General features: G+C 43.6%; 1 protein-coding gene across 5 annotated transcripts in view; it reads right to left on the bottom strand.

Annotated features, from left to right (window-relative positions):
- The window catches only part of LOC106563448 (spectrin beta chain, non-erythrocytic 1), a 109,041-nt gene that overhangs the window by 19,399 nt on the left and 64,006 nt on the right, over positions 1-25,636 (bottom strand). For all 5 annotated transcript variants that reach the window (XM_045690051.1, XM_045690054.1, XM_014129037.2 and 2 more), the window contains 12 exons: positions 12,067-12,218; positions 11,595-11,768; positions 11,082-11,173; positions 10,822-10,902; positions 9,949-10,064; positions 8,740-8,852; positions 8,435-8,622; positions 8,190-8,307; positions 7,865-8,023; positions 7,140-7,442; positions 674-827; positions 121-515 (listed from right to left, as the gene is read on the bottom strand). In XM_045690051.1, the coding sequence (XP_045546007.1) occupies positions 121-515; positions 674-827; positions 7,140-7,442; positions 7,865-8,023; positions 8,190-8,307; positions 8,435-8,622; positions 8,740-8,852; positions 9,949-10,064; positions 10,822-10,902; positions 11,082-11,173; positions 11,595-11,768; positions 12,067-12,218 (2,045 nt within the window). The remainder of the gene's footprint in view (positions 1-120; positions 516-673; positions 828-7,139; positions 7,443-7,864; positions 8,024-8,189; positions 8,308-8,434; positions 8,623-8,739; positions 8,853-9,948; positions 10,065-10,821; positions 10,903-11,081; positions 11,174-11,594; positions 11,769-12,066; positions 12,219-25,636) is intronic.

Genomic DNA, 25,636 nt, shown 5'->3' on the forward strand with positions numbered 1-25,636 from the left:
TACAAACAGAGGAAATACATCAACTTCTGAAATACTATATAGTCTATATATTCATTTCGCTAGTGGACTGACTACTCTCCAGACTTGTCCATCTCCTTTTCCTTTCCCCTGCCCACTGACCTCCTCCAGGTGTGCCCACTGAGCACGTACGTCCCTGATCCTCTCAGTGCACTCTGGGGCTCCAAAGTGTCCCTCCTCCACCAGGGTCTGTCCGGCGGCGATGCTGTGGCCCAGAGGACCGTAGCGGGCTGCCATCTCGTCCCTGAAGGCCTCGTGCTTACTGAGGAGGTGCAGGGCGGAGGTGAGGTCGCGGCCACAGTCTCCTCCTGACAGGATCTGCTCCTGCTCTCTGATCCAGGCCGCCTCTTCTCCCATCTCCCACAGGAACTGCCAGAGGCGCCGTGAGGCCTCCAGGCGCTCCCTCCGCTCCCCTGCCAGCTGGCCCAGATCCTCATAGGCCCGGCCCAGCAGAGACACCTTCTCTCCCACCAGTGCCGGCTCACACGGCTTGTAGACTGAGAGAGAAAGATGGAGGAAAAATAGCTAGTTATTTAGTTAGCAGTGGAGGGGCATCCAAACAAATGTTGCATAGTAGTCGAATGTTATCTTTATCATAATTACTCAAACAGTAACAATGTGTGTATAAAACTTGTGTGCATGTCTGTAGTCTCACCCTGTTGGTCGGAGGTGAAGCGCTGAGCAGCTCTCTGGACCCCGCGGACCCTCTCTGCCTGGGCTGAGATGTCTGCCTCCACCAGGTTGTGAGTCTGCAGCAGGTCCTCCACATCATGCAGATGCTTCCCACTGTCCTGGGACTGCAGACGACCCTGGGAGAGCACATGGCAGGAAGACATGTTAGAAACACAGTCATTCACCATGTCTGGACTATGTAGGCCTATAGTATAGTTCTGTCTGTTATCTCAGTACAGAACCTTTATATTATCATTTACATGCATGTAGCTCTGTCCTTGAGCTGTTCTTGTCTATCAATGTTCTGTGTGGACCGCAGGAAGAGTAGCTACTGCATTAGAAGCAGCTAATGGGGATCCAAATAAAATACTAAATTCTCTACATAGTGAAGACATGCTCCTAATGAGATGGTAATGGGAGAGAGAATTGGTAAGACATTATGGTTCCAGCAGTCACTGAGAGTTATAGATTAAGCAAAGCTGTCAATATCGTAAATGAGGGGCCAGCTTTCTTGGTGACTGATAAGCGAGACTTTATCTTGAGAAAACAGAGTGCTCATTAGGTATTGACGAGGCAAGGCTCCCTGAATCACAATATAATCACAATAACATGAATCTGTTAAAGGGCAATTCTACCACTTTTCAATTTCATTATCTCTAGCACAATACCAGTGTCTACATATGTGAAAACTGCACATTTCTAAAAAAAATAAAAATGAAATGAAATAAATATAAAGTTAAAAAGTTCTACCTGACGACATCATCAAAAATTAACCCTTTCCACTCACAGTCCCTGTAATCCCATATAAGGGTTGAAAATGGCACATTTTGTCATTGATACAGTAAGTGCCTAAATTGGACCAGAGTGGCTATACAGTAACATGCTATACATGATGTCAGAGCTCAGGTTCTCTGCTTCACTACGCTGTATGGCTTTTGACTGACAGTCATTATAAACTTGAGCACCGCGTGCGACAGGAAGATGTCCCCATCCCTTCCGCTACTTTTGTACATTTGTTGTCTGAGTGAGGGAAATGCTGTGAATCGAAAGGACTTAATGTGTTCTGAAAGACGAGACATTGAAGATTATAATGAATACCGCTTTGACGTCGTACAAGGAAACCACACAGCCATGAGTCCAAATGTGCACTTCACATTTCCATATTATAATATATATATTTTTTTAAATGTACAGTATCAACGTTTATGATCGCTATGTTAGATCCACAGTTAGAAGGCTGACATGAGTTATATCCTGCGTTGTCCTGAAAAGAATGAGCCTGTTTGTCGAATTGTGAAGAAAATGATTGCAACAGAACACTCACTTGGATGACTCCATTCTATGCATAACAATATTACGATCTGATTGTCTGAAGTGTCTTTTGAAAGCCTAACACTAAGATTTGTATAACTTAGCTAGCCACGTTGGTACTAGAATAATCTTCCAAAATGATGCACACCTAACCCAGATTGCAATTTATAATGGAACATTTTTGGATTGCGTGTGAGGGCTGTGCTTGCTTCAGTTCCTCAATGGCAAAGCTAGGAGAGCTCAAATAGCACTTTATAGTTCTTTCCTTGAGTCATAAAAGTGCATTGAAATGACTTAGGAACTGGAGAGGTGTGGCCACTTGGAGACACCAGTTAGTCCTCTCACTCACTCAATCTTTTTTATTATCTTGCACCTACTCCAAATTTCAATTAATATTCTTATTATGTTACTGAATGTATCCAGAGTATTTTCAGATTTCGGTATTGACAAATGAAAAGTACAGTAAATGAAATGCACATAAAATCAAGAGTGTCATGTTTAGATTCAGTCTTGTGTCAGGTGAACTGTTGTCCTCCCCTTTGTTCTGATAATTTCCCCATAAATCTCCAAAGTGTTCTTCAATTGCTACCATGGTCATGCATATGCTTTTTGTAGTTCTGTTAGAAGCATATCCATTTGGCCCTATGCATATAAGCCAATTTCCACAAGTGTAAGGGATTAAAACATTTTAAAAACAGTTCTTTTCAAACACTGAGATTCACGGTGACGTGGGGAGCAAGAAAATACCCTCACCCTGGCTAGAAACTCATTGCAGGTTTTGAAAATCACTGGTTTTCTTATTTTTAATCCTGCCCTGTGATGTCACAGAGAAACATTTTTTTAGGACCTTTCTTCTTATCTTTTTAACCACAGGTCATACAAACACGCCATGTTCTTCAAGGGATGCGCATCTTTACCTTTCAAAATGATTGGATACGTATCTAGATACATGGGATCCGATACAGGAACAATACGTTTTAGTTTGAAATGATTCGGTGTGATTTGGTTTGATATCAGAATGAATCAATGCGTTTCGGTGCGATTCCATGCACTAACATTTATCGCATAAACACATTTTCTATTCTAAATTCAAATCTGCTGCTGATGGAACTCATGAGCTGGGCCTCTTGGAGCTGGATCTGTCTGAGCCGACTTCTGGGTTTGTGTGTGTGTAAATGATTCATGGCTATGGTGTATGTACTATGTAGGCACCTGAGCTGAGCCATAAGGGAGACTAGGCATCTAGGCATCTACCAATATCAGATAAAGGAGGGGCGATGTAGCGTATGTTTTTTTGTCCCAGACTTTGGTTCTGAAATCACCATCACCCACTAATTAACCTCTCTGGGGTATGTGGGACGCTAGCGTCATAATTCTAATTTCTCAAACATGCAACTATTATATCCCATTTTAAAGATACACTTCTCGTTAATCCAACCACATTGTCCGATTTCAAAAAGGCTTTACGGCGAAAGCATAACATTAGATTATGTTAGGACAGCGCCGAGACAAGAAAAACCACACAGCCATTTTCCAAGCAAGGAGAGGCGTCACAAAAAACAGAAATACAGCTAAAATGAATCACTAACCTTTGATGATCTTCATCAGATGGCACTCATAAGACTTCATGTTACACAATACATGTATGTTTTGCTCGATAAAGTTCATATTTATATCCAAAAACCCCATTTTACATTGGCGTGTAACGTTCAGAAATGTTTTGCCTCCCAAAACTTCCGGTGAATGAGCACACCAATTTACAGAAATACTCCTCATAAACGTTGATAAAATATTCAACAGTTATTCAAAGAATTATAGATACACTTCTCCTTAATGCAACCGCTGTGTCAGATTTCAAAAAAGCTTTACGGCGAAAGCAAATATTGCAATAATCTGAGTACAGCGCTCAGATATCAAAACAAGCCATACAGATACCCGCCATTTTGGAGTCAACAGAAATGACAAAAATTACATTATAAATATTCACTTACCTTTGATGATCTTCATCGGAATGCACTCCCAGGAATCCCAGTTCCAGAATAAATGTTTGTTTTGTTCGATAAAGTTAATCTTTATGTCCAAATACCTTCATTTTGTTCACGCGTTAGGTTCACTATTCCAAATGTAAGGCACGCGCTTACTAAGTCCAGACGAAAAGTCAAAAAAGTTATACTACAGTTTGAAGAAACATGTCAAACGATGTATAGAATCAATCTTTAGGATGTTTTTATCATAAATCTTCCATAATATTCCAACCGGACGATTCCTTTGTCTTCAAAAAAGAAAAGGAACACAGCTAACGCTCAGTGAGCGCGCGCCACTGAGCTCATGTCATTTTCTCACTCATCTACTTCCAAGAGCTCTTATTCTCTCCCTATTCACAGTAGAAGCATGAAACAATGTTCTAACGACTGTTGACATCTAGTGGAAGCCTTAGGAAGTGCAAAATGAACCCTAAGTCACTGTATACTGTATAGGCAATCACTTCAAAAACTACAAACCTCAGATTTCCACACTTCCTGGTTGGATTTTTCTCAGGTTTTTGCTGCCATATGAGTTCTGTTATACTCACAGACATCATTCAAACAGTTTTAGAAACTTCAGAGTGTTTGCTATCCAAATCTACTAATAATATTCATATCCTACCTTCTGAGCCTGAGTAGCAGGCAGTTTACTACGGGCAGGCCTTTCATCCGGACGTCAAAATACTGCCCCCTACCCTAGAGAAGTTAACTTGATATTTTTGCAGATGAAGTGTTTGTGCTAGTAATGTATCAATATTTGTGGTTTACAAATCAGCGGACAGTTTATTAGGTACACCATCCCATTCACAGAAATGGTTGCTCCTACAGACAGTGGGTCATGTGGCTGTGGCTTGCTATATAAAACAGTCAGACAGGCATTGAGTTAAAGTTCGATTGAATGTTAGAATGGGCAAAACAAATGGCCTAAGTGACATTGAGCGTGGTATGATCGTTGGCGCCAGTTCCAGCATCTCAGAAACGTCCGGCTTCCTGGGCTTTTCATGCAAGACAGTGTCTGGGGTTTACAGAGAATGGTGTGACAAACAAAACAAAAAACATCCAGTCAGCAGCAGTCCTGTGGGTGAAAACAACTCGTTGATGAGAGGTCAAAGGAGAATGGCCAAAATCGTGCAAGCTAACAGGCGGCCACAAACAGGCACATAACACCACAGTACAACAGTGGTGTGCAGAACGCCATCTCGGAACACACAACTCGTCGGTCCTGGTCACAGATGGGCTATTGCAGCAGACGACCACACCGGGTTCCACTCCTATCAGCTAAAAACAACAAGAAGCAGCTCACCAACACTGGACAATTGAAGAATAGAAAAACATTGCCTGATCCGACGAATCCGGTTCCTGTTTCATCATCCTAATGGCAGAGTCAGGATTTGGAGTAAGCAGCAGGAGTCCATGGCCCCATCCTGCCTGGTGTCAACAGTATAGGCAGGTGGCAATGGTGTAATGGTGTGGGGAAAGTTTTCCTCGAACACGTTAGGTCCCTTGATACCAATTGCACAATGTTTCCATGCCACAAATAAGTCTGTTCTGGAGGCAAAGAGGGGTCTGACCCGGTACTAGATGAGTGTACCTAATAAACTGGCCATGCGTGTATAGCACAACTTTGTATTTCACCCTCATCTCTAAATCATTTTTTACATTTTAGTCATTTAGCAGACGCTCTTATCCAGAGCGACTTACAGTAGTGAATGCATACATTTCATTTCATGCATTTTCTTTTTGTTTTTGTACTGGCCCCCCCGTGGGAATCGAACCCACAACCCTGGCGTTGCACACACCATGCTGGCGTTGCAAACAATCAAAATCCAATCAAAAGCCAATCAAAATCAAATGGTTTTGACCGGTTGGAAGTTTTTACGGAGTGATCATCTCTTCTCCTCTCGATTCGGCCATGCCGTGCGCCTCGCAAAAGTGATTGCTGTCCTCGTTATGAAATTATCAACTTTACCATGTATATAAAAAAAATTACTATATATATATACACATTGACTATTTAAAGAAAAACTACCAAAACTACTGCTGATGGTGATCCTGAACAATCTAAATGAAATCTATTGTAAGCAGGTATAGCAGATGAGAGTTGTCTCCAATAGCTTACTTTTATTCCGCTATAACACCATCTTCAACAGCGCAGAGATAACAATAACCTAGCAAATTACATAGGTTATCACTCAACTAATAAAGCCTACTATCACACAATACATATCTGAAGGTGCTGCGCAGATGTGCAAGGTCAGGAACAGGCTGTATACCTCACATTTGTCAACGCACTAAGCTGGGCATAGTGTGCAGTCCGTCAAGGCCTGGGGTTTTTTCGGCATGCAAAATGACTTGCAGATCAATGACTGTGAACACAGTTACATGCAGTTGGACACTGAAAGAGAGGACACGAGCTGTCACAAAAGATGAGGTCTTTTCGGAAGGTAGAAAGAATGTACTAGGAGCAAGACATTTTTGGGAACCGGCGATTCGTAACGTTTGAATTGATTTTCTGACCGATGCATGCTACATTTGGATCGGTTTGGGGTCCGCGGACCGATGCATGCTACATTTGGATCGGTTTGGGGTCCGCGGACCGATGCATGCTACATTTGGATCGGTTTGGGGTCCGCGGACCGATGCATGCTACATTTGGATCGGTTTGGGGTCCGCGGACCGATGCATGCTACATTTGGATCGGTTTGGGGTCCGCGGACCGATGCACTTGTATCTTAAACATCTGAATCAGCGACAGACGTGTATCGGTGAATTGTTACATCCCTAATTTTCACCTAAATGTATATACACTGGTATGGTGCTGGAGATAATGAATACAGGGTTGAAAAGTGGCGGATTTTAAGGTAGTCAGGGGAAAAGGAATCAGCTGAGGCCAAGAGCTAAGAATACACTCAGACAGACGCATTTCACCCAGTCAACCTCTGTAAACCCATTACACCCAGGAGTAGTAACCATTTTGAAAGGAGTACTAGCATGCAGGGTTGATACTGTGAAATGTACAGGATTACAGAAGGTTGTTAATGACCAAGAGTACATATTCTACACTGGGAGAATATATAGTGTGTGCAGAGTTGACATGTTGATATGTTCCAGTACCTTCATATCTCCCATCCAGTCCATGATGTATCTCATCTCCTCCAGCAGTCTCTGCAGGTCTCGGTGTGCGTGGAGTCTCTCCCTGCGAGCGGCTAACAGCTCCTTCAGATACTCCCACAGCCGCAGCACGTTGTCCCTCCTCGCCAGCACGCGACGCACGTCATGGTAGTTCTCTGCCTCCAGCTCCCTGGCCACCGCCTCCACGGCCGCCACACGCTCCCCGTACGCCCCGATGTCCGTCTCGATGGCCTCGTGTTTACGGGTGGCGGCCTCCACCGCTCCCAGGTCCACGCCAAAGTTGTCCTGAGGGACAAGAGGACAGATTGAGGTTAGAAGCGGGAGAGGTCAGTCTGTACATTGGTCATAAACGTATATGTGATAGAAAGAGTAAATGTGTTCAAATGCATACAAGGGTATTAAATTGTCTATTAAATTGCTAAATCCACTCTCACTTCTAGAAATGACAGTGATAGCAAATTATAGTTGTAAATGCCATTAAAATGGAGATCAGCTAGCTACAGTGTGTCTGTAGTCATTTATCACTCCCCTCCACCTTACTAGATAATTAGATTGGCTGGTCTGCAGTAAACATGTCTCGTCAAAATAATGTAATCACAACCATCACTTATGATTACTGTTATCTCTGGTCTGTGGACACCTGGGAGACAAATATAACCGCCCTCCTCCTCATTGTGAATACATTACCAGGTCTCGGCCGGTGTTACCTGAGAGACGAGCCGCTGGTTCTCGCTCAGCCAGGTCTCCCTCATGGCGGCCTTGCGGTCGAAGCGAGCCGCAAGCATCTCCAGCTTCTCCTGTCGAATCAGCTCGTTCCTCAGCGCCAGCTCCCGCTCGTGCTCTGCCTTCTCCAGACGCTCCCACGCCTGCAGAGCCAATCAGAACACAGCTAGTCAGAGAGGTCCCTTAATTAAACCAGGGATGTTATTCACGATCTTAAACACCTGCAGGGTTAACTGTTGTTTATTGAAGCTCTACTCAGGACAAGTAATGCATTTAAACAGCGAGTAACTGGAGCCCTGTGGGTGATACCTTGTTGATGTCAGAGATGAGCTTTCCCTCCCTGGGAATGTACACCTTCTGGTTGTTGGCTCTCATCTTGCTCTGGATGGTGAACAGCAGCACCTCCAGGTTGCCTTTCTCTGTGAACCTGAGGAACACCAACACAGCCAGGTCAGACACCTAACATGGAATATGTGAAGTTATGATTCCAACCTGCTAGAACATCACTCGTTCTTAAATTCTAAATTTCCCCCCAGCGTGTCTCCCCATCTTACTTTGGGGGTTTCTCCACTGTGCGGTAGGTGTTGAAGGCCTGCAGCTGGTTCTGCACACCGTTTAGGGAGTTGGCCAGCTGCCGGTCATTCAGAGTGAGGATGGTCTGCTCAATCCACTGCAGCAGCTCTGAAGCCAGGCTCTCATAGTTCCCTACCAGCTGGTCAGCCTCAATGGCATAGTCCAACACCTGGGTGGATGGGAGGGAGAAAGAGAGGGGTTAGACAAGCTCCAAAGACAGTGACAGGAAGAGACGCACACACGCACACACACACAAACAAATAGTTAAACAGCCATTGCACCCCACCTTGCCAACCCTCTTGCCCTCCACAGCCAGGGCCTTCATCTTGGAGAAGTAGTGGTAGTAGGTGGCCACATAGGTGATGATGGACTTCTCATCTGGCTGGTCAACGTTGACATCTGGAAAGAGAGACATTTGATCCACATCTCCTCTCCACACACAATCACACACATACTGAGACACATACCCACACAATCACACACATACTGAGACACATACCCACACAGTCAGACACACACTGAGACACATACCCACAGTCAGACACGTACTGAGACACATACCCACACAGTCAGACACACACTGAGACACATACCCACACAATCACACACATACTGAGACACACACCCACACAGTCAGACACATACTGAGACACATACCCACACAATCAGACACATACTGAGACACATACCCACACAGTCAGACACACACTGAGACACATACCCACACAGTCAGACACATACTGAGACACATACCCACACAATCACACACATACTGAGACACATACCCACACAATCACACACATACTGAGACACATACCCACACAATCACACACATACCCACACAGTCACACACATACTGAGACACATACCCACACAATCAGACACATACTGAGACACATACCCACACAGTCAGACACATACTGAGACACATACCCACACAGTCACACACATACTGAGACACATACCCACACAATCACACACATACTGAGACACATACCCACACATACTGAGACACATACCCACACAGTCAGACACACACTGACACAAACATGCACACACACAAACTTCCAATCCCAGTCGCACACACACACACACTTCCACACACAGTCGCACACACACACTTCCACACACAGTCGAACACACACGCCCACAGAAACTGTCTCCCATCTTAACCCAGTCAATTCAACTTAAACACACATGGTGCTCGTCTCTAAATGTGCCCTGATTGATGGCCCCAGAGCGTTGCCAACCCCTCACCATGTATGGACTTCCTCTGTGATGTCAGAGGGCATCATTAAGCCCTGCCCCATGGCCACATAGGCCCTATTCTCACTTAAGTTGTAATTCATTCCAGTAATCCTCCTCCCACACCCCATCCAGCTCGCCTGGTACAGGACAGGAGCACTGTGTTGGTGACAACTAGCCAGAGGGCAAGGGCAGAGGCCACATACAATCCAACACTTGTCCAGTCTGAGCTCTGACCTCCCTGACTCACCTTCTGGGTCGAGGAGTTTGGTGAGGCCTAGCTTATTCTCTGCTGTGTTGAAGGCATTCTGGAGGTTATAGTGGGCGTTGGACCGCTTCAGGGTGTCAAATTCAATCACATCCGGTCTGGATGGGGAAAACAGGTGTTGCTTTTAATGAAAGGAATCTCATGTATAAGGCGTAAAGACAGCATCCTAACCACTACAGGTTGAGTTTATCAACACGTCACCATGATTTGTACATTCTAAGATGTGTAGGCAAAGTCAACTTCAACATTGTTCCACTTATTCAGAGCGACCCCATTCTAATCAGATAAGGAAAATGGCAGTGACAGAATGTACATGATTGCCTTGTAGCTCATTCAGTCCACATTTCAAACTACTCGTACTTTGAGTCTCAAGTGAGCAATATACACTAGTTGCAGGCATACATTCAAATGTGCCAGTATTTGACTGATGAGCATCATCCATGGGCTTCCATTTGTTACAGTTGTTGTCATGTTAAAAATCAGACACTCTAGGTGTCTGAGTCCCACCGTAATGCAGTAGGAGTCACCAGCAGAGGGAAATGGTGAGTCACCAGGCATGGCCTTGCATGCAAAACGAGTTGGTTTTATTCATTATCTAGGTCAACTAACTCCCATTTTATTTTCATCAATTTATGGGGATACAGACCCCCCCCCGTCAACAGGCCTATTCCTCAACGGCACTGCAAGGACAACAGGCCAAGGTACTGGACATCTAGTCACGGACAGAATGAATATATCACTTCACACGGACAGAGTGCCAGGTGAAGGACAATGTCAGGGCCTACAGTTAACATGAGTGACTAACACATTTCATAGTGTGACAGGCAACATGGACAAAGGGGGAAGGTCATTGACCTGTGTTTGTGCACGATGGCGTTGAATGCCAGGCCATCTCTCCAGCTGGTGGTAAAGTTGTGAACGTTGACGTTGGGGTACCTGCAGAGTCAAGATAACAGCTCATTAATCATCAACTCAGTACCCAGGCTCTTTTGGTGTTGACAGACACTGGAAATTATTAAAATAAAATAACTCATCATTTCACATATCTTCATCATACATTCACATGACTGGACACATCCTAGAATCTCTCCCTCTCTCCCTCTCCCCCTTCTCACCCAGCGGTCTTCATCTGGCACCAGAGCAGCAGAGCCTCTTTGGCTGACTTCTTCTCCTTGTTATCCTCAGTCTCCACACTGATGTCCTGGATCTGTTAAGCAGAGCAGCCTCTCAGTCAGACACACTGCCTACATAATCTCTCTCTCTCATTAAGACCTCCCTGAAATCATCGGTCTTACATACAGCTCTTTGTTAAGTTTGATGATGAAGCACATCCGTCTAACAGGAGAGCAGAGATTTGCTTGTCATGAAAATATGTAATTGTCATGAAAAGAAGATGGGAAAAAAGAACACTGAAATCTCATTAGAATATTAACATTCTCTGAAAAGAAAATGGCCCCAGAAAACCATTCCCATTAGTTTTGAACTAGGCAGGGTGGGGTTGACCCAGGTGAGGGTGGTGAATGGGACACAAGTGGGCTGGGATGTGTAATATTCACTTGCGCCCTCTACTCTCTAGGAAGGCCCATAGAAAGACATTGTACAGAACATTACAAGGAGTCACACGGTACCTGGAAGCGAAGGATGATGGTCCAGATGAGACCCAGGGTGAGGCGGTGGTTCCCGTCCACGATGTCGTGGGAGCCCATGTTCTCCAGGTGGACCTTCTGCTCCTTGAGGAACTGCAGGGCCTTGTCCACGTTCTCCAGGCAGTGGATACGCATACGCCCCTTAGTGGGCTTCGGCTGGACAGAGACAAGAGAGAGAAGGGGGAGAGAAGGGGGAAATTCAGGATTGTGTGTGATCGTGATGGAAAGTGGCAAAGAAAACAGAAAGGGAGAGGAAGAGGGTATAAGAATGAAAATAGATTTCATGTTAAGCAGAATGGAGCACAGTGAGAGAAAAATAACGAGAGGACAAGAGAATACAGGAATGAGAGAGGGTTAGTTCAGGACAAACAAGGTGAGCCATGAGTGATTGGTCAGGGTTAAGGTTAGGGTCAGGGTTAGGAGGACAGATAAAGAGGGATTGTGAGTTACTGACCAGCTGTTCTCCTGACAGCACCTCCAGCAGGCGGATGAGCATGCGTCCATCTCTCAGGTCAGTGTACAGGTCCCCGATGCGGCACGTCACACGGCCCAGGTGAGAGTTCACCCACTTAGTAAAGGTCTTCTTCTGCACTGCTTCACGCTCATCTGGAGAGGGGAGGGGAGGAGGGTGGGTTGATGTTAAACCAATCATCTGGAGAGCAGAGGAGGGCGGGTTGATGCGAGGGTAAACCAATCAGAAACCAGCTCATAGGGACTGTCAAAAAGTGTGAAGTCATTCATTGCTTTGTAATAACCTATCCCATGTCCAATACTCCAATACTGTCAACAAAATAAATATTTTGAGGGGGATGCAATTTTGTTGGAGAAAAACACTTATGTAGTCTTATACAGCCATTAAAATGCCTGAATCACCCCTCAGACTGAGACTGATGCCAGTGAATCATGGGGACCTGAGCTCCGCTACGCAGCACTTCATTTCACAGATGAGCTGCGCCATTAGGTCGTTGGGATTACTGCGTTGACAGACAGCTTAGTAGAGGGTTCTTTAGGCCTCTAACTTAACCTAAGTGACTGGGCTGCTGACGGGGCGTCCGCCAGTCGCCTGAGACTGCACCATCTGAATAGAAGGCCAGTCTTGAATAGCGACGCTAACGGTTCACAATGACGCTAACCAACACATAAGTGAAGGACCGAGAAATCAATGATGCAGTATTGCAGGAACGAGCACAGAATTGTGTTGGGGTCTGAAGAGAACAGTTCCCTATAATGTTACAGGAAGATAAAGGGGACACAATGAATTAAACAGTAGCAGAGGCAGCACAGACATATGCAGCAGAGTAAGATACTAAACATGCCTCCAAACAAGGTGACCTCAATTCTAGGTCACATGGTCTTGGTCTCTGTGAGTTAGATCTAGAGCAGAAAATAGCATTACAGTCTAGTAGCTAGAGGCCCACACATAAGAAATTAACTGTGAAAATAAACTACAATTGTAATACAATGGAATTAAAATCAGATGAGCTATGAGGTAAGAAAGCAGTGAGGTAAAAGAGCAGATCATTTGTGAAACTGTGTGATGTTAACTGTAGTAAAGATCAGAGCATCTCCAAATCCTATCAGAAAAAGGTCATGGCTTCAATCTTTAAATTCCTGGTTGGTTTCATTGTGTTAAGGAAAGCTTCCTGCTATCTCTAAGACACAGTGAAATGGTTCTCCATGTGAGAGAGAATTAGTGTGTGTGAGATCCATGGAACTCCTGGTGAGATGTGCCATGTGACACAGACGGTGATGGACAGGAGCAATAGGTCATGCTCTGCTTGAAAGAAACACAGCTATTCAGTAGCTGTACTGTGACATACAGCTAAGTTTACATACACCTTAGCCAAATACATTTAAACTCCGTTTTTCACAATTCCTGACATTTAATCCAAGTAAAAATTCCCTGTCTTAGGTCAGTTAGGATCACCACTTTATTTTAAGAATGTGAAAAGTCAGAATAATAGTATTATTTATTTCAGCTTTCATTTCTTTCATCACATTCCCAGTGGGTCAGAAGCTTACATACACTCAATTAGTATTTGGTAGCATTGCCTTTAAATTGTTTAACTTGGGTCAAACGTTTCGGGTTGCCTTCCACAAGCTTCCCACAATAAGGGGGAATCAATAGTTACATATCGGGATATTATCTGACGATATGTTGTATCATATTGTATCGTTTTGACAATATCACCAAATTATTTTTCAGCACTTCTATTTCCATGACTGATCAAAACTCTCATGGCTCACTCTGCAGCAGACATATGGGGAACCATACGTTTGGAACATTGAAACACAAAATCACAGTATCGAATCACAATACATGTAGAATCGTGAGAATCACAATACATGTAGAATCGTGAGAATCACAATACATGTAGAATCGTGAGAATCACAATACATATAGAATCGTGAGAATCACAATACATATAGAATCGTGAGAATCACAATACATGTAGAATCGTGAGAATCACAATACATGTAGAATCGTGAGAATCACAATACATATAGAATCGTGAGAATCACAATACATATAGAATCATGAGAATCACAATACAAATGTATTTCTCATGATTCTATATGTATTGTATTTCTCATGATTCTAATACATATAGAATCATGAGTACCACAATACATATCGGCACCTAAGTATAGTGATAATATTGTATCGTGACGTCCCTGGCAATTCCCAGCCCTAGCTAACAGATCCCATGCTGGGGCAGGGGACAGGGACAGAGACAGGCAGCACCCCACCCCACCCGGTGCCCTGTCCGATGACAGGCCCGGGGAGCAGCTGGCTGGGTAGCAGAACGGTGGTAATCCTGAGGTGATTTATGGCAGAACTTGAAGGATTAGGGGGCCACTTTACAAGGTTTAAAGAAGCCCATTCTCCATGCTGAGGATCATTTCAATCAAACACTAATGGGTTTGTTCAGGAGAAGAGAGAGGTAGAGGGGGAGGGACAGTGACGGGCAGGCAGCCAGGTCAGGCAGGCAGGCGGTCAGCCAGAGAGGTCTCAGAGGTCTGGAGAGGGCCAGCAGCAGCTCACTCCGAGATCACCGCCTGCAGACTTCCCAGCTCTCTTTGGGTGACACTAGGATGGAGTGAGGCATGAGGAGGAATAGTATTGGTGTGCATCCCTTGCTTTAACATGGGTGTAACCTATCAGGGAGGGAGGAGGGTTTTCAACTTCAAACACTCCACAGTGCATTCCAAAAGTATTCAGACCCAATGAATTTCACATTTTGTTACGTTACAGCCTTATTCGAAAATTGATTAAATTGTGTTTTTTAATCGTCAATCTACACACAATACCACATAATGACGAAGCAAAAACAGGTTTTTAGAAATTTGTGCAGATTTATTGAAAAATAAACTGAAATATTAAATTGACATAAGTATTCAGACCCTTTACTCAGTACTTTGTTGAAGCACCTTTGGCAGTGATTACAGCCTCAAGTCTTCTTGGGCATGACACTACAAGCTTGGCACACCTGTATTTGGGGAGTTTCTCCCATTCTTCTCAGCAGATCCTCTCAAGCTCTGTCAGGTTGCTGGTCATTGTCCTGTTGGAGGGTGAACCTTCGCCGTAGGTTTTCATCAAGGATCTCTCTGTACTTTGCTCCGTTCATTTTTCCCTCGATCCTAACTAGTCTCCCAGTCAATGCCGCTGAAAAACATCCCCACAGCATGATGCTGCCACCACCATGCTTTATACAGACATTTTATTTAACTAGGCAAGTCAAATCAGAACTAATTCTTATTTACAAATGACGGCTTACCAGAAGGCAAAAGGTCCCCTGTGGGGATGGGGGCTGGGAAATAAAAAATTAAATACAGCGGAAGTTGGAAGTTTACATACACTTAGGTTGGGGTCATTAAAACTAGTTTTTAAACCACTCTACAAATGTCCTGTTAACAAACTATAGTTTTGGCAAGTCGGTTAGGACATCTACTTTGTGAATGACAAGTAATTTTTCCAACAATTGTTTACAGACAGGTTATTTCACTTATAATTCACTGTATCACAATTCCAGTGGGTCAGAAGTTTACATACACTAAATTGACTGTGCCTTTAAACAGCTTGGAATATTCCAGAAAATTATGTCATGGCTTTAGAAGCTTCTGATAGGCTAATTGACATAATTTTGAGTCAATTGGAGGTGTACCTCTGGATGTATTTCAAGTGCCTCTTTGCTTGACATCATGGGAAAATCAAAAGAAATCAGCCAAGACCTCAGAAAAACAATTGTAGACCTCCACAAGTCTGGTTCATCCTTGGGAGCAATTTCCAAACGCCTGAAGGTACCACGTTAATCTGTACAAACAATAGTACGCAAGTATAAAAACACCATGGGACCACGCAGCCGTCATACCACTCAGGAAGGAGACGCGTTCTGTCTCCTAGAGATGAACGTACTTTGGTGCGAAAAGTGCAAATCAATCCCAGAACAACAGCAAAGGACCTTGTGAAGATGCTGGAAGAAACAGGTACAAAACTATCTATATTCGCAGTAAAACGAGTTTGATATCGACATAACCTGAAAGGCCGCTCAGCAAGGAAGAAGCCACTGCTCCAAAACTGCCAGAAAAAAGTCAGACTACGGTTTGCAACTGCACATGGGGACAAAGATCGTACTTTTTGGAGAAATGTCTCTGGTCTGATGAAGAAGAAAAAAAAATAGAACTGTTTGGCCATAATGACCATTGTTATGTTTGTATGCTTGCAAGCCGAAGAACACCCTCCCAACCGTGAAGCACGGGGGTGGCAGCATCATGTTGTGGGGGTGCTTTGCTGCAGGAGGGACTGGTGTACTTCACAAAATAGATGGCATCATGAGGGAAGAACATGATGTGGATATATTGAAGCAACATCTCAAGACATCAGTCAGGAAGTTAAATCTTGGTCGCACATGGGTCTTCCAAATGGACAATGACCCCAAGCATACTTCCAAAGTTGTGGCAAAATGGCTTAAGGACAACAAAGTCAAGGTATTGGAGTGGCCATCACAAAGCCCTGACCTCAATCTCATAGAAAATTTGTGAGCAGAACTGAAAAAGCATGTGCGAGCAAGGAGGCCTACAAACCTGACTCAGTTACACCAACTCTGTCAGGAGGAATGGGTCAACATTTCCCCAACTTATTGTGGGAAGCTTGTGGAAGGCTACCCAAAACGTTTGATCCAAGTTAAACAATTTAAAGGCAATGATACCAAATACTAATTGAGTGTATGTAAGCTTCTGACCCACTGGGAATGTGATGAAAGAAATGAAAGCTGAAATAAATAATTCTCTCTACTATTATTCTGACATTTCACATTCTTAAAATAAAGTGGTGATCCTAACTGAAATAAAACAGATAATTTTTACTATGATTAAATGTCGGGAATTGTGAAAAAACTGAGTTTAAATGTATTTGGCTAAGGTGTATGTAAACTTCCGACTTCAACTGTATAGAACAAAACACACATCACGACAAGAGACACCACAACACTAGATAAAGAGAGACCTAAGACAACAATAGAGCATGGCAGCAACACATGACAACACAGCATGGTAGCAACACAACATGACAACAACATGGTAGCAACACAACATGGCAGCAGCACAACATGGTAGAGCACAAAACATGGTACGAACATTATTGGCCACACACAACAGCACAAAGGGCAATAAGGTAGACAACAATATAGACTGGTGTGTGCCTTTCCAAATCATGTCCAATCAATTGAATTTACCAAAGGTGGACTCTAATCAAGTTGTAGAAACATCTCAAGGATGATCAATGGAAACAAGATGCACCTGAGCTCAATTTCGAGTCTTATAGCAAAGGGTCTGAATACTTATGAAAATAAGGTATTTCTGTTTTATTTTTAATATATTTGTAAAAAAAATTCAAAAAAGTTGTTGCTTTGCCATTATGGGGTATTTATTGTGTGTAGATTAAAGAGGATTAAAAATAATGTGGAAAAAGTCAAGGGGTCTGAATACTTTTCGAATGCATTGTATAATAGTATAAACTCAGAATACCTCTTCCATAATGCAACTTTGTGTACAGTATAAGAACAACTACTCATGGCGTGGAACAACTACTCATGGCGTGGAACAACTACTCATGGCGTGGAACAACTACTCATGGCGTGGAACAACTAACTACTCATGGCGTGGAACAACTAACTACTCATGGCGTGGAACAACTAACTACTCATGGCGTGGAACAACTAACTACTCATGGCGTGGAACAACTAACTACTCATGGCGTGGAACAACTAACTACTCATGGCGTGGAACAACTAACTACTCATGGCGTGGAACAACTAACTACTCATGGCGTGGAACAACTAACTACTCATGGCGTGGAACAACTAACTACTCATGGCGTGGAACAACTACTCATGGCGTGGAACAACTACTCATGGCGTGGAACAACTACTCATAGCGTGGAACAACTACTCATAGCGTGGAACAACTACTCATAGCGTGGAACAACTACTCATGGCATGGAACAACTACTCATGGCATGGAACAACTACTCATAGCGTGGAACAACTACTCATGGCATGGAACAACTAACTACTCATGGCGTGGAACAACTAACTACTCATGGCGTGGAACAACTAACTACTCATGGCGTGGAACAACTAACTACTCATGGCGTGGAACAACTACTCATGGTGTGGAACAACTACTCATGGTATGGAACAACTACTCATGGTATGGAACAACTACTCATGGTATGGAACAACTACTCATGGTATGGAACAACTACTCATAGCATGTAATAACTAAATAAAATAAAATGGATCCTTCAATTCATTTCCATCTAGTTATCTAAAAGGGATTGGACAGGTTTAAGCAAGCTTACCATTCACTGAGTGCGTGGTAGGTTGGGTTTTGTAATAACTACTCATAGCATGCAATAACTACTCATAGCATGTAATAACTACTCATAGCATGCAATAACTTCTCATAAGTGTCATCTTATCCCTTCACAAATTGTGCATAAAAAAAATATTTTATCAATTTAAGAATAAGGCTGTAATGTAACAAAATGTGGAAAAGGTGAAGGGGTCTGAATACTTTCCCAAGGCACTGTATATGTATTCATCAAAGACCAAGTCAGAGACTGGCTGTGGCAGGTGTTTTATTTGAAGTGTGGGGTCTGGGAGGACCCTTCATAATGAGTTAGGCTCGGCTAACTATGTTAACTCTATACACATCTTTTTATTGCAGGGCCTCTACTGCTAGACCAGAACAGACAACACACAAACTCACACCAGAAAAGTCCACACATCCCAAACGTTTCTTTTAAACCATGTTACAGTAGCGCTATATAGTTACTGTGTATGATGCCTGAAGGCTCTATTGTGGAGCATATAAGCTCCTTGCAGGCCTTCACAAACTATTGTTGTAAAGCAGGATTACTTCGAATGAGATAACCTCAGTCTATCAGACCAGATACAGAAATGCACAGAAGATAATGGAGGACCATTAAATCTAACTGAACCCCTATTTACTGAGCACGTCCCATGACGACATGCTAAATGTCTTATCTGATAGCTCAGACAGAAACCAGTTCAGCGAGTTGTCGCCCTGTAGTCAAGCTCGTATGGCAACCCAAATGACTGAAACGTCTGCTGTCCCATAAACAACTTTAACCCAGATACCAAATAAAAATGTACTCATTCTGGATAATCAGAAACCACCAGCGTGACTACTCTGCTCGTTGGTTGTTGGCGAGAAAATCTGCTCAAGCCCATCCCAATTAAATCCCCCCCAAACTGTGCTTGACCCTTTGAAGCAGCTCTGACAACTCCTATACCCCACTACTACGACCCCTGACTGGGAGGACTGGAATGTTATTTATCCCTCTAGAAACTGTGCTAAGGGGTACAAGGGATGCACTGTAGTTGGTCACTATTTGGCAGGCTGGGATTATAATGGGATGTTTGACATCCATATAAATTCTTAAACATTAAATAAAGATAGCAATGAACAAATAAATGGAATTCAATGGCTGTGAATCTGGCTGCTCATGCATGGGGTTTAGCAACAGAATACTTGACCCGGTTATCTGGGATTCATGGAGGTCTTAGGGAGGTGGTGGGCTCGAGTGTGTTCTTGTGTGTGTGTGTGCCATCATAACCTCACCCCTCCTGGACAGAGTCTAGGCCTGGATCTGGCAACCTTGACTATGGTGTGGAGGTGGAGTGGAGGAGCGGAGTGGAGTGGACAGGACAGGACAAACGACAGACGACAGAAGACAAGACAAGACAAGACAAGACAAGACCAGACAAGACCAGACCGACAGACAGACAGACAGACAGACAGACAGACAGACAGACAGACAAGCAGACAAGCAGACAAGCAGACAAGCAGACAAGCAGACAAGCAGACAAGCAGAGTGGCCTGAACTTCACCTCTGTACATCATCAGCTGTTCCAAGTGCCATTCCTATTAGTCTCTATGATATGTTTTGATAGCGCCAACAATCCACAGCTCAGCAGTTGAAAACTTGGCTGGGGGAAACGAATGCACCCTGCAGAGAGATCTAGACAGAAACAGGTCACTGTGAAATGCAACGGTCAGATGGGCCACAGAAAACAGTCAAGAGTCAGAGCACAGATAGAGAGAAGGGCCAAGTGTGCGGTGCAGTGGTGACCCATTTTATCAGGACAGGGCTGCTTTGCCATGCAAATGGTGTGTGACTGTCAGCAGCTAGAAACTGGGACAGTACTACTCACAGTCAGACGGACCAATCAGTCAAAAGAAATGGTCCTCGTTTGCCAATAACCTCCAAACAAAGGTCGGAAGAGAGATTTTTCACAGTTTAATCAGTTATTCACAGGAGTGTTCCAGTAGAATGGTCATCGTAAGTTAATATGTTCCATGGTTAGGGTAGGTAATATACTACTGTCTAACTGTAATAAATATGTCATATTCAAACTTGTTAAAAAAGTAAATGTGCTGTCCTGAGGTGTGCTGCAGTGAAGTGAGGTGGTAACTGAATGTTCTAAAGTGTTCTAGAACATTCTGACCACAGCGGGGGGGAAAGCCGACACATTCTGCCCCACAGAATTCCAGCTCTGCTCAGGGGGATGGATGGGGGGGGTCTGGGACAATGACTGTCTGAATAACAGGCAACACAACACAAAGGACGGTCACTCCATCTGGCCTTCAGTACACTGCAGGGCTATTATTAATTACACAGCAAACATACCTAGAGACACACCTGTATACAAACATTTGTGGACATACAGCTACATCTGTGCCATGATCCTAGGGATTACTAGATGCAGCCCTATTCTCGTTCCTAACCTAAAAGGGACCTCTTGCTGTCACCAATTAGGTTCTTCACAAGGCTCTGTGCTGAATGAACCATGGGCAGCAGCAGAAACCGTTGCTGTTGCAGAGGAAATTTCACTTCTTCTTGCGTTACAGACTTTGCATTAAAAAAGGGACAACGACAGAAATCATGTGTCATCATCATCTCCCAACAAACAGTAGTTTCCTCCAGTTTACACAATACAGACACTTAAAATAAATAGCCAGACAGTACAGAGCATAAACACACATGCAAATAAGGGACTCTGTTGCTTCAGTGACAGCCACACCCTTTAGCCTAGATTGCAATGAAAAATTATAGGTGTTTCACGGTGTTGAGCACATCCCCCCCCTAAAAAAATATTTGGTGGTGAATGCATCTCTACACTTTAAGTATTATACAGTATCCAGACAGAACAACTACGATGAGTAACAGGAGTCTAGATGAAAAGCTTTTTTTTAATACAGGTCATCACATCCCAAGCCTCCCCATCTCCCTGGGCACACGAAGCAGAGGAAAAGACAGAGGAACGACATGCAGGCAGACAGACAGCAGGCAGACAGGCACGCACGCAGGCAGGCACACAGACAGGCAGGCACAGACAGGCAGGCACACAGACAGGCAGGCACACAGACAGGCAGGCACACAGACAGGCAGGCAGGCAGACAGGCAGGCAGGCAGGCAGACAGCAGGCAGACAGGCACGCACGCAGGCAAGCACACAGACAGGCAGGCAGACAGGCAGACAGATTGGCAGCAGGCAGGCACAGGCACAAAGACAGCCGGCAGGCAGACTGAGACAAGTCCACGGCTACACGGTAGTCTATAACCCGGTCGTCACTAGTTACCACCGCCAAAAAGTCATAATGGCGAAGGTGCATAAAGATGGCAGCCTCCATGTACTTATCACAAACGCCTCATCTGCTAAGTCTGCCAAATTGTGAAGTGCTCTGTTACACTTTTTGGGGGATTGGCATTAGCACAGTATACAGGATCCCAATTCTAGCTCCAAGACAGCGTCAATTTGAAAAAAAGAAATAGTCAATTGTGCCGATTTATACTGTAGGCATATTGGAACATGTTGTGCGCCGTAGTTTAAAAAGTCTGGATAGTGCTCAAAAGGAAAATGTTATATCTGAATTCCTCCATCTTTATGCACCATTATGTTTAAACCACGGCTATTTCAACTATTTCTCATCTTAAATTCCCATTTTAAACCTAACCCTAAACACACTGCTAACCTTATATTTTTGTCTTGATGAATTTTTACTATATAGCCAATGTTGACTCTGCGGCTGTGGTAACTAGCGACAAGCCTATTATAGGTGTTTCACGGTGTTGAGCACATCCCCCCCTAAAAAAATATTTGGTGGTGAATGCATCTCTACACTTTAAGTATTATACAGTATCCAGACAGAACAACTACGATGAGTAACAGGAGTCTAGATGAAAAGCTTTTTTTTAATACAGGTCATCACATCCCAAGCCTCCCTATCTCCCTGGGCACACGAAGCAGAGGAAAAGACAGAGGAACGACATGCAGGCAGACAGACAGCAGGCAGACAGGCACGCACGCAGGCAGGCAGCCAGGCAGACACACAGACAGCAGGCACGCAGACAGTGGCGGCTGTACCTCACTGTAATTCAAGTGTGAATCATGACATTTCGAGGTGACCTTTTCAAGCAGCAAAAGCGTTTGTCTTTCCTTTTTTTTAACCCTTAAGTCCCTCCCTCCCCCTCTTATTTGTGCGTTTGCCTCAAGGCTTGGCCAGAGAGGAGTAGGACAGGTAGGCTCACAGCAGCAGTACATCAAAACACAGATGATTATCTGCAGCTTAAGGATTGTTATCAGGGGCATCATGCACCCCCAAAATCTGAGGGGGGCACAAAGTATGTGAGGATGGCTGGGCGGGTGGTCTGGACGGGGGCTATGCCCCCTTGTCTATAAGTTGGAGAATTTTCATTTTTAATACACCTGAAACAGCTTTTTCTGCAATCTAGAGCCATAATCATTATGCTTAATTCTATGTAAAAAAAATAAATATATATTTTTCTGGATATCAAAGCTTACCTCTTGAGCCATCTGTATCCCCCTGACTGGGGGTTATTTTCTTAACCTGTTGGGGATAGGGGGCAGTATTTGCACGGCCGGATAAAAAACGTACCCGATTTAACCTGGTTACTACTCCTGCCCAGTAACTAGAATATGCATATAATTGTTTGATTTGGATAGAAAACACCCTAAAGTTTCTAAAACTGTTTGAATGGTGTCTGTGAGTATAACAGAACTCATTTGGCAGGCCAAAACCTGAGAAGATTCCAAACAGGAAGCGCTCTCTGACTATTTCTTGGCCTTCTTGATCATCTCTATCCAAAACAGGGGATCTCTGGCATAACGTGACATTTTCTAACGCTACCATAGGCTCTCAGAAGGCGCCAGAACGTTGAATGATGACTTTGCAGGCCATGGCTGAAAAACAGTAGCGCATTTGGTTAGTGGTCGATCTGAGAACAATGAGACTGGGGGCGCGTGCACGAGACGACTCATGTTTTTATTTTTTCGTCTTTGAACGAAAACAGGGTTTCCCGGTCGGAATATTATCGCTTTTTTACGAGAAAAATCGCATAAAAATTGATTTTAAACAGCGTTTGACATGCTTCGAAGTACGGTAATGGAATATTTTGATTTGTTTTGTCACGAAACGCGCCGGGCGCGTCACCCTTCGTCACCCTTTGGATAGTGTCTTGAACGCACGAACAAAACGCCGCTATTTGGATATAACTATGGATTATTTGGAACCAAACCAACATTTGTTATTGAAGTAGAAGTCCTGGGAGTGCGTTCTGACGAAGAACAGCAAAGGTAATCCAATTTTTCTTATAGTAAATCTGAGTTTGGTGAGTACCACACTTGGTGGGTGTCAAAATAGCTAGCCTGTGATGGCCGGGCTATCTACTCAGAATATTGCAAAATGTGCTTTCACCGAAAAGCTATTTTAAAATCGGACACCGCGATTGCATAAAGGAGTTCTGTATCTATAATTCTTAAAATAATTATGTTTTTTGTGAACGTTTATCGTGAGTAATTTAGTAAATTCACCGGAAGTGTTCGGTGGGAATGCTAGTCACATGCTAATGTAAAAAGCTGGTTTTTGATATAAATATGAACTTGATTGAACAAAACATGCATGTATTGTATAACATAATGTCCTAGGAGTGTCATCTGATGAAGATCGTCAAAGGTTAGTGCTGCATTTAGCTGTGGTTTTGGTTTTTGTGACATTATATGCTAGCTTGAAAAATGGGTGTCTGATTATTTCTGTCTGGGTACTCTGCTGACATAATCTAATGTTTTGCTTTCGTTGTAAAGCCTTTTTGAAATCGGACAGTGTGGTTAGATTAACGAGAGTCTTGTCTTTAAAATGGTGTAAAATAGTCATATGTTTGAGAAATTGAAGTAATAGCATTTCTAAGGTATTTGAATATCGCGCCACGGGATTCCACTGGCTGTTGAGTACCTAGCCCATAGAGGTTAAAATAAACTAAATATGCTTCTCTGCATCTCTGGGTAAAAGATTGAAAGGAATGTGAGTCTTATTCAGTACATTTAGTAATTGCTTTTTCGTCTACCAACCTTGCCAGCAGGCATGCCAGCTAAGTTAGTTAGACAAGCTAGCTACCCTAACTTGATCGATAGCCTGAAATGACTTCTTGGTAGCTAGTTATGAGGTTGAGAAATGTTAAACCTATTATTATTATCTTTTTTTTACAGGACAAATCTGATGGGGCATGAAGCCAATGACTGCTATGACTTGACTTGACACAAAAGTACACACAAACACGGAACTTGAATTGAATAGAGAAACACTAAAAGACCCACCCATGTACTTTATCTCACTGTTCTCTGACCACAGACAGCTAGGGTCAAACTCAAGGAAACAGATAAGGTTGATTAGATACTAGCCGTACTTGGAGACTTGGGACAGAAAGCTGTGGGGCCTGGTATCAGAGCACAGGAGTCAGGAATAGTGAAGTCTTCTCAAGGCCCTGCCACAAGGTTCGTAGCCGCCACCGTTGTCATAGACACACAGACTTACTCTTGCCTGTCCTGCTCTCAAGGTAGACACTGTGATAGGATGGAATAATATGCTACTGAGATACAATAATGGATGCAGAGGCCAGGGAGGTTGTGTGTACTACACAAGGCGGAGGGCACTGTTGTTGTTTGTCCTGGGTCTTTGTTAGAACATCTGCCATGTCACACATAGGGTTGCAAAGGGTCGGAAACGTTCCAGTAAATTTCCTGAATTTTCCATGGGAAGTTAAGCCCCGAAATTTGGGGAATTTTGCTAAAATTCATCAAAAAAAGTTAGCTTATAACAGTGAACCTTTTTTGTGGGACACACAAGGCAATTCTAGGTCTTGTGGCATATTTTGGTTAAACTATCCTCAATTCAATGGAATCGCAACCCTCTGCATGCACAGTGCATTTTTCCATCACATGTGCAATGCACTCTTCGATCACATGTACAGCTGATTCTCAAGATCTTGCACACTAATGAGATGCTATTGAGCTCACACTACTACACTGTCTGAGCCAAGGACTACATGTTTTCTGGTAAGTTTTGATTACAATACTGGGTGGGGTGAATATATTTTATATGACATACATTACTTTTTGTTAACTAGTAAATAGTAGCCTA

This window comes from Salmo salar, chromosome ssa11 (assembly GCF_905237065.1).
Source record: "Salmo salar chromosome ssa11, Ssal_v3.1, whole genome shotgun sequence".
Taxonomy (NCBI): domain Eukaryota; kingdom Metazoa; phylum Chordata; class Actinopteri; order Salmoniformes; family Salmonidae; genus Salmo; species Salmo salar.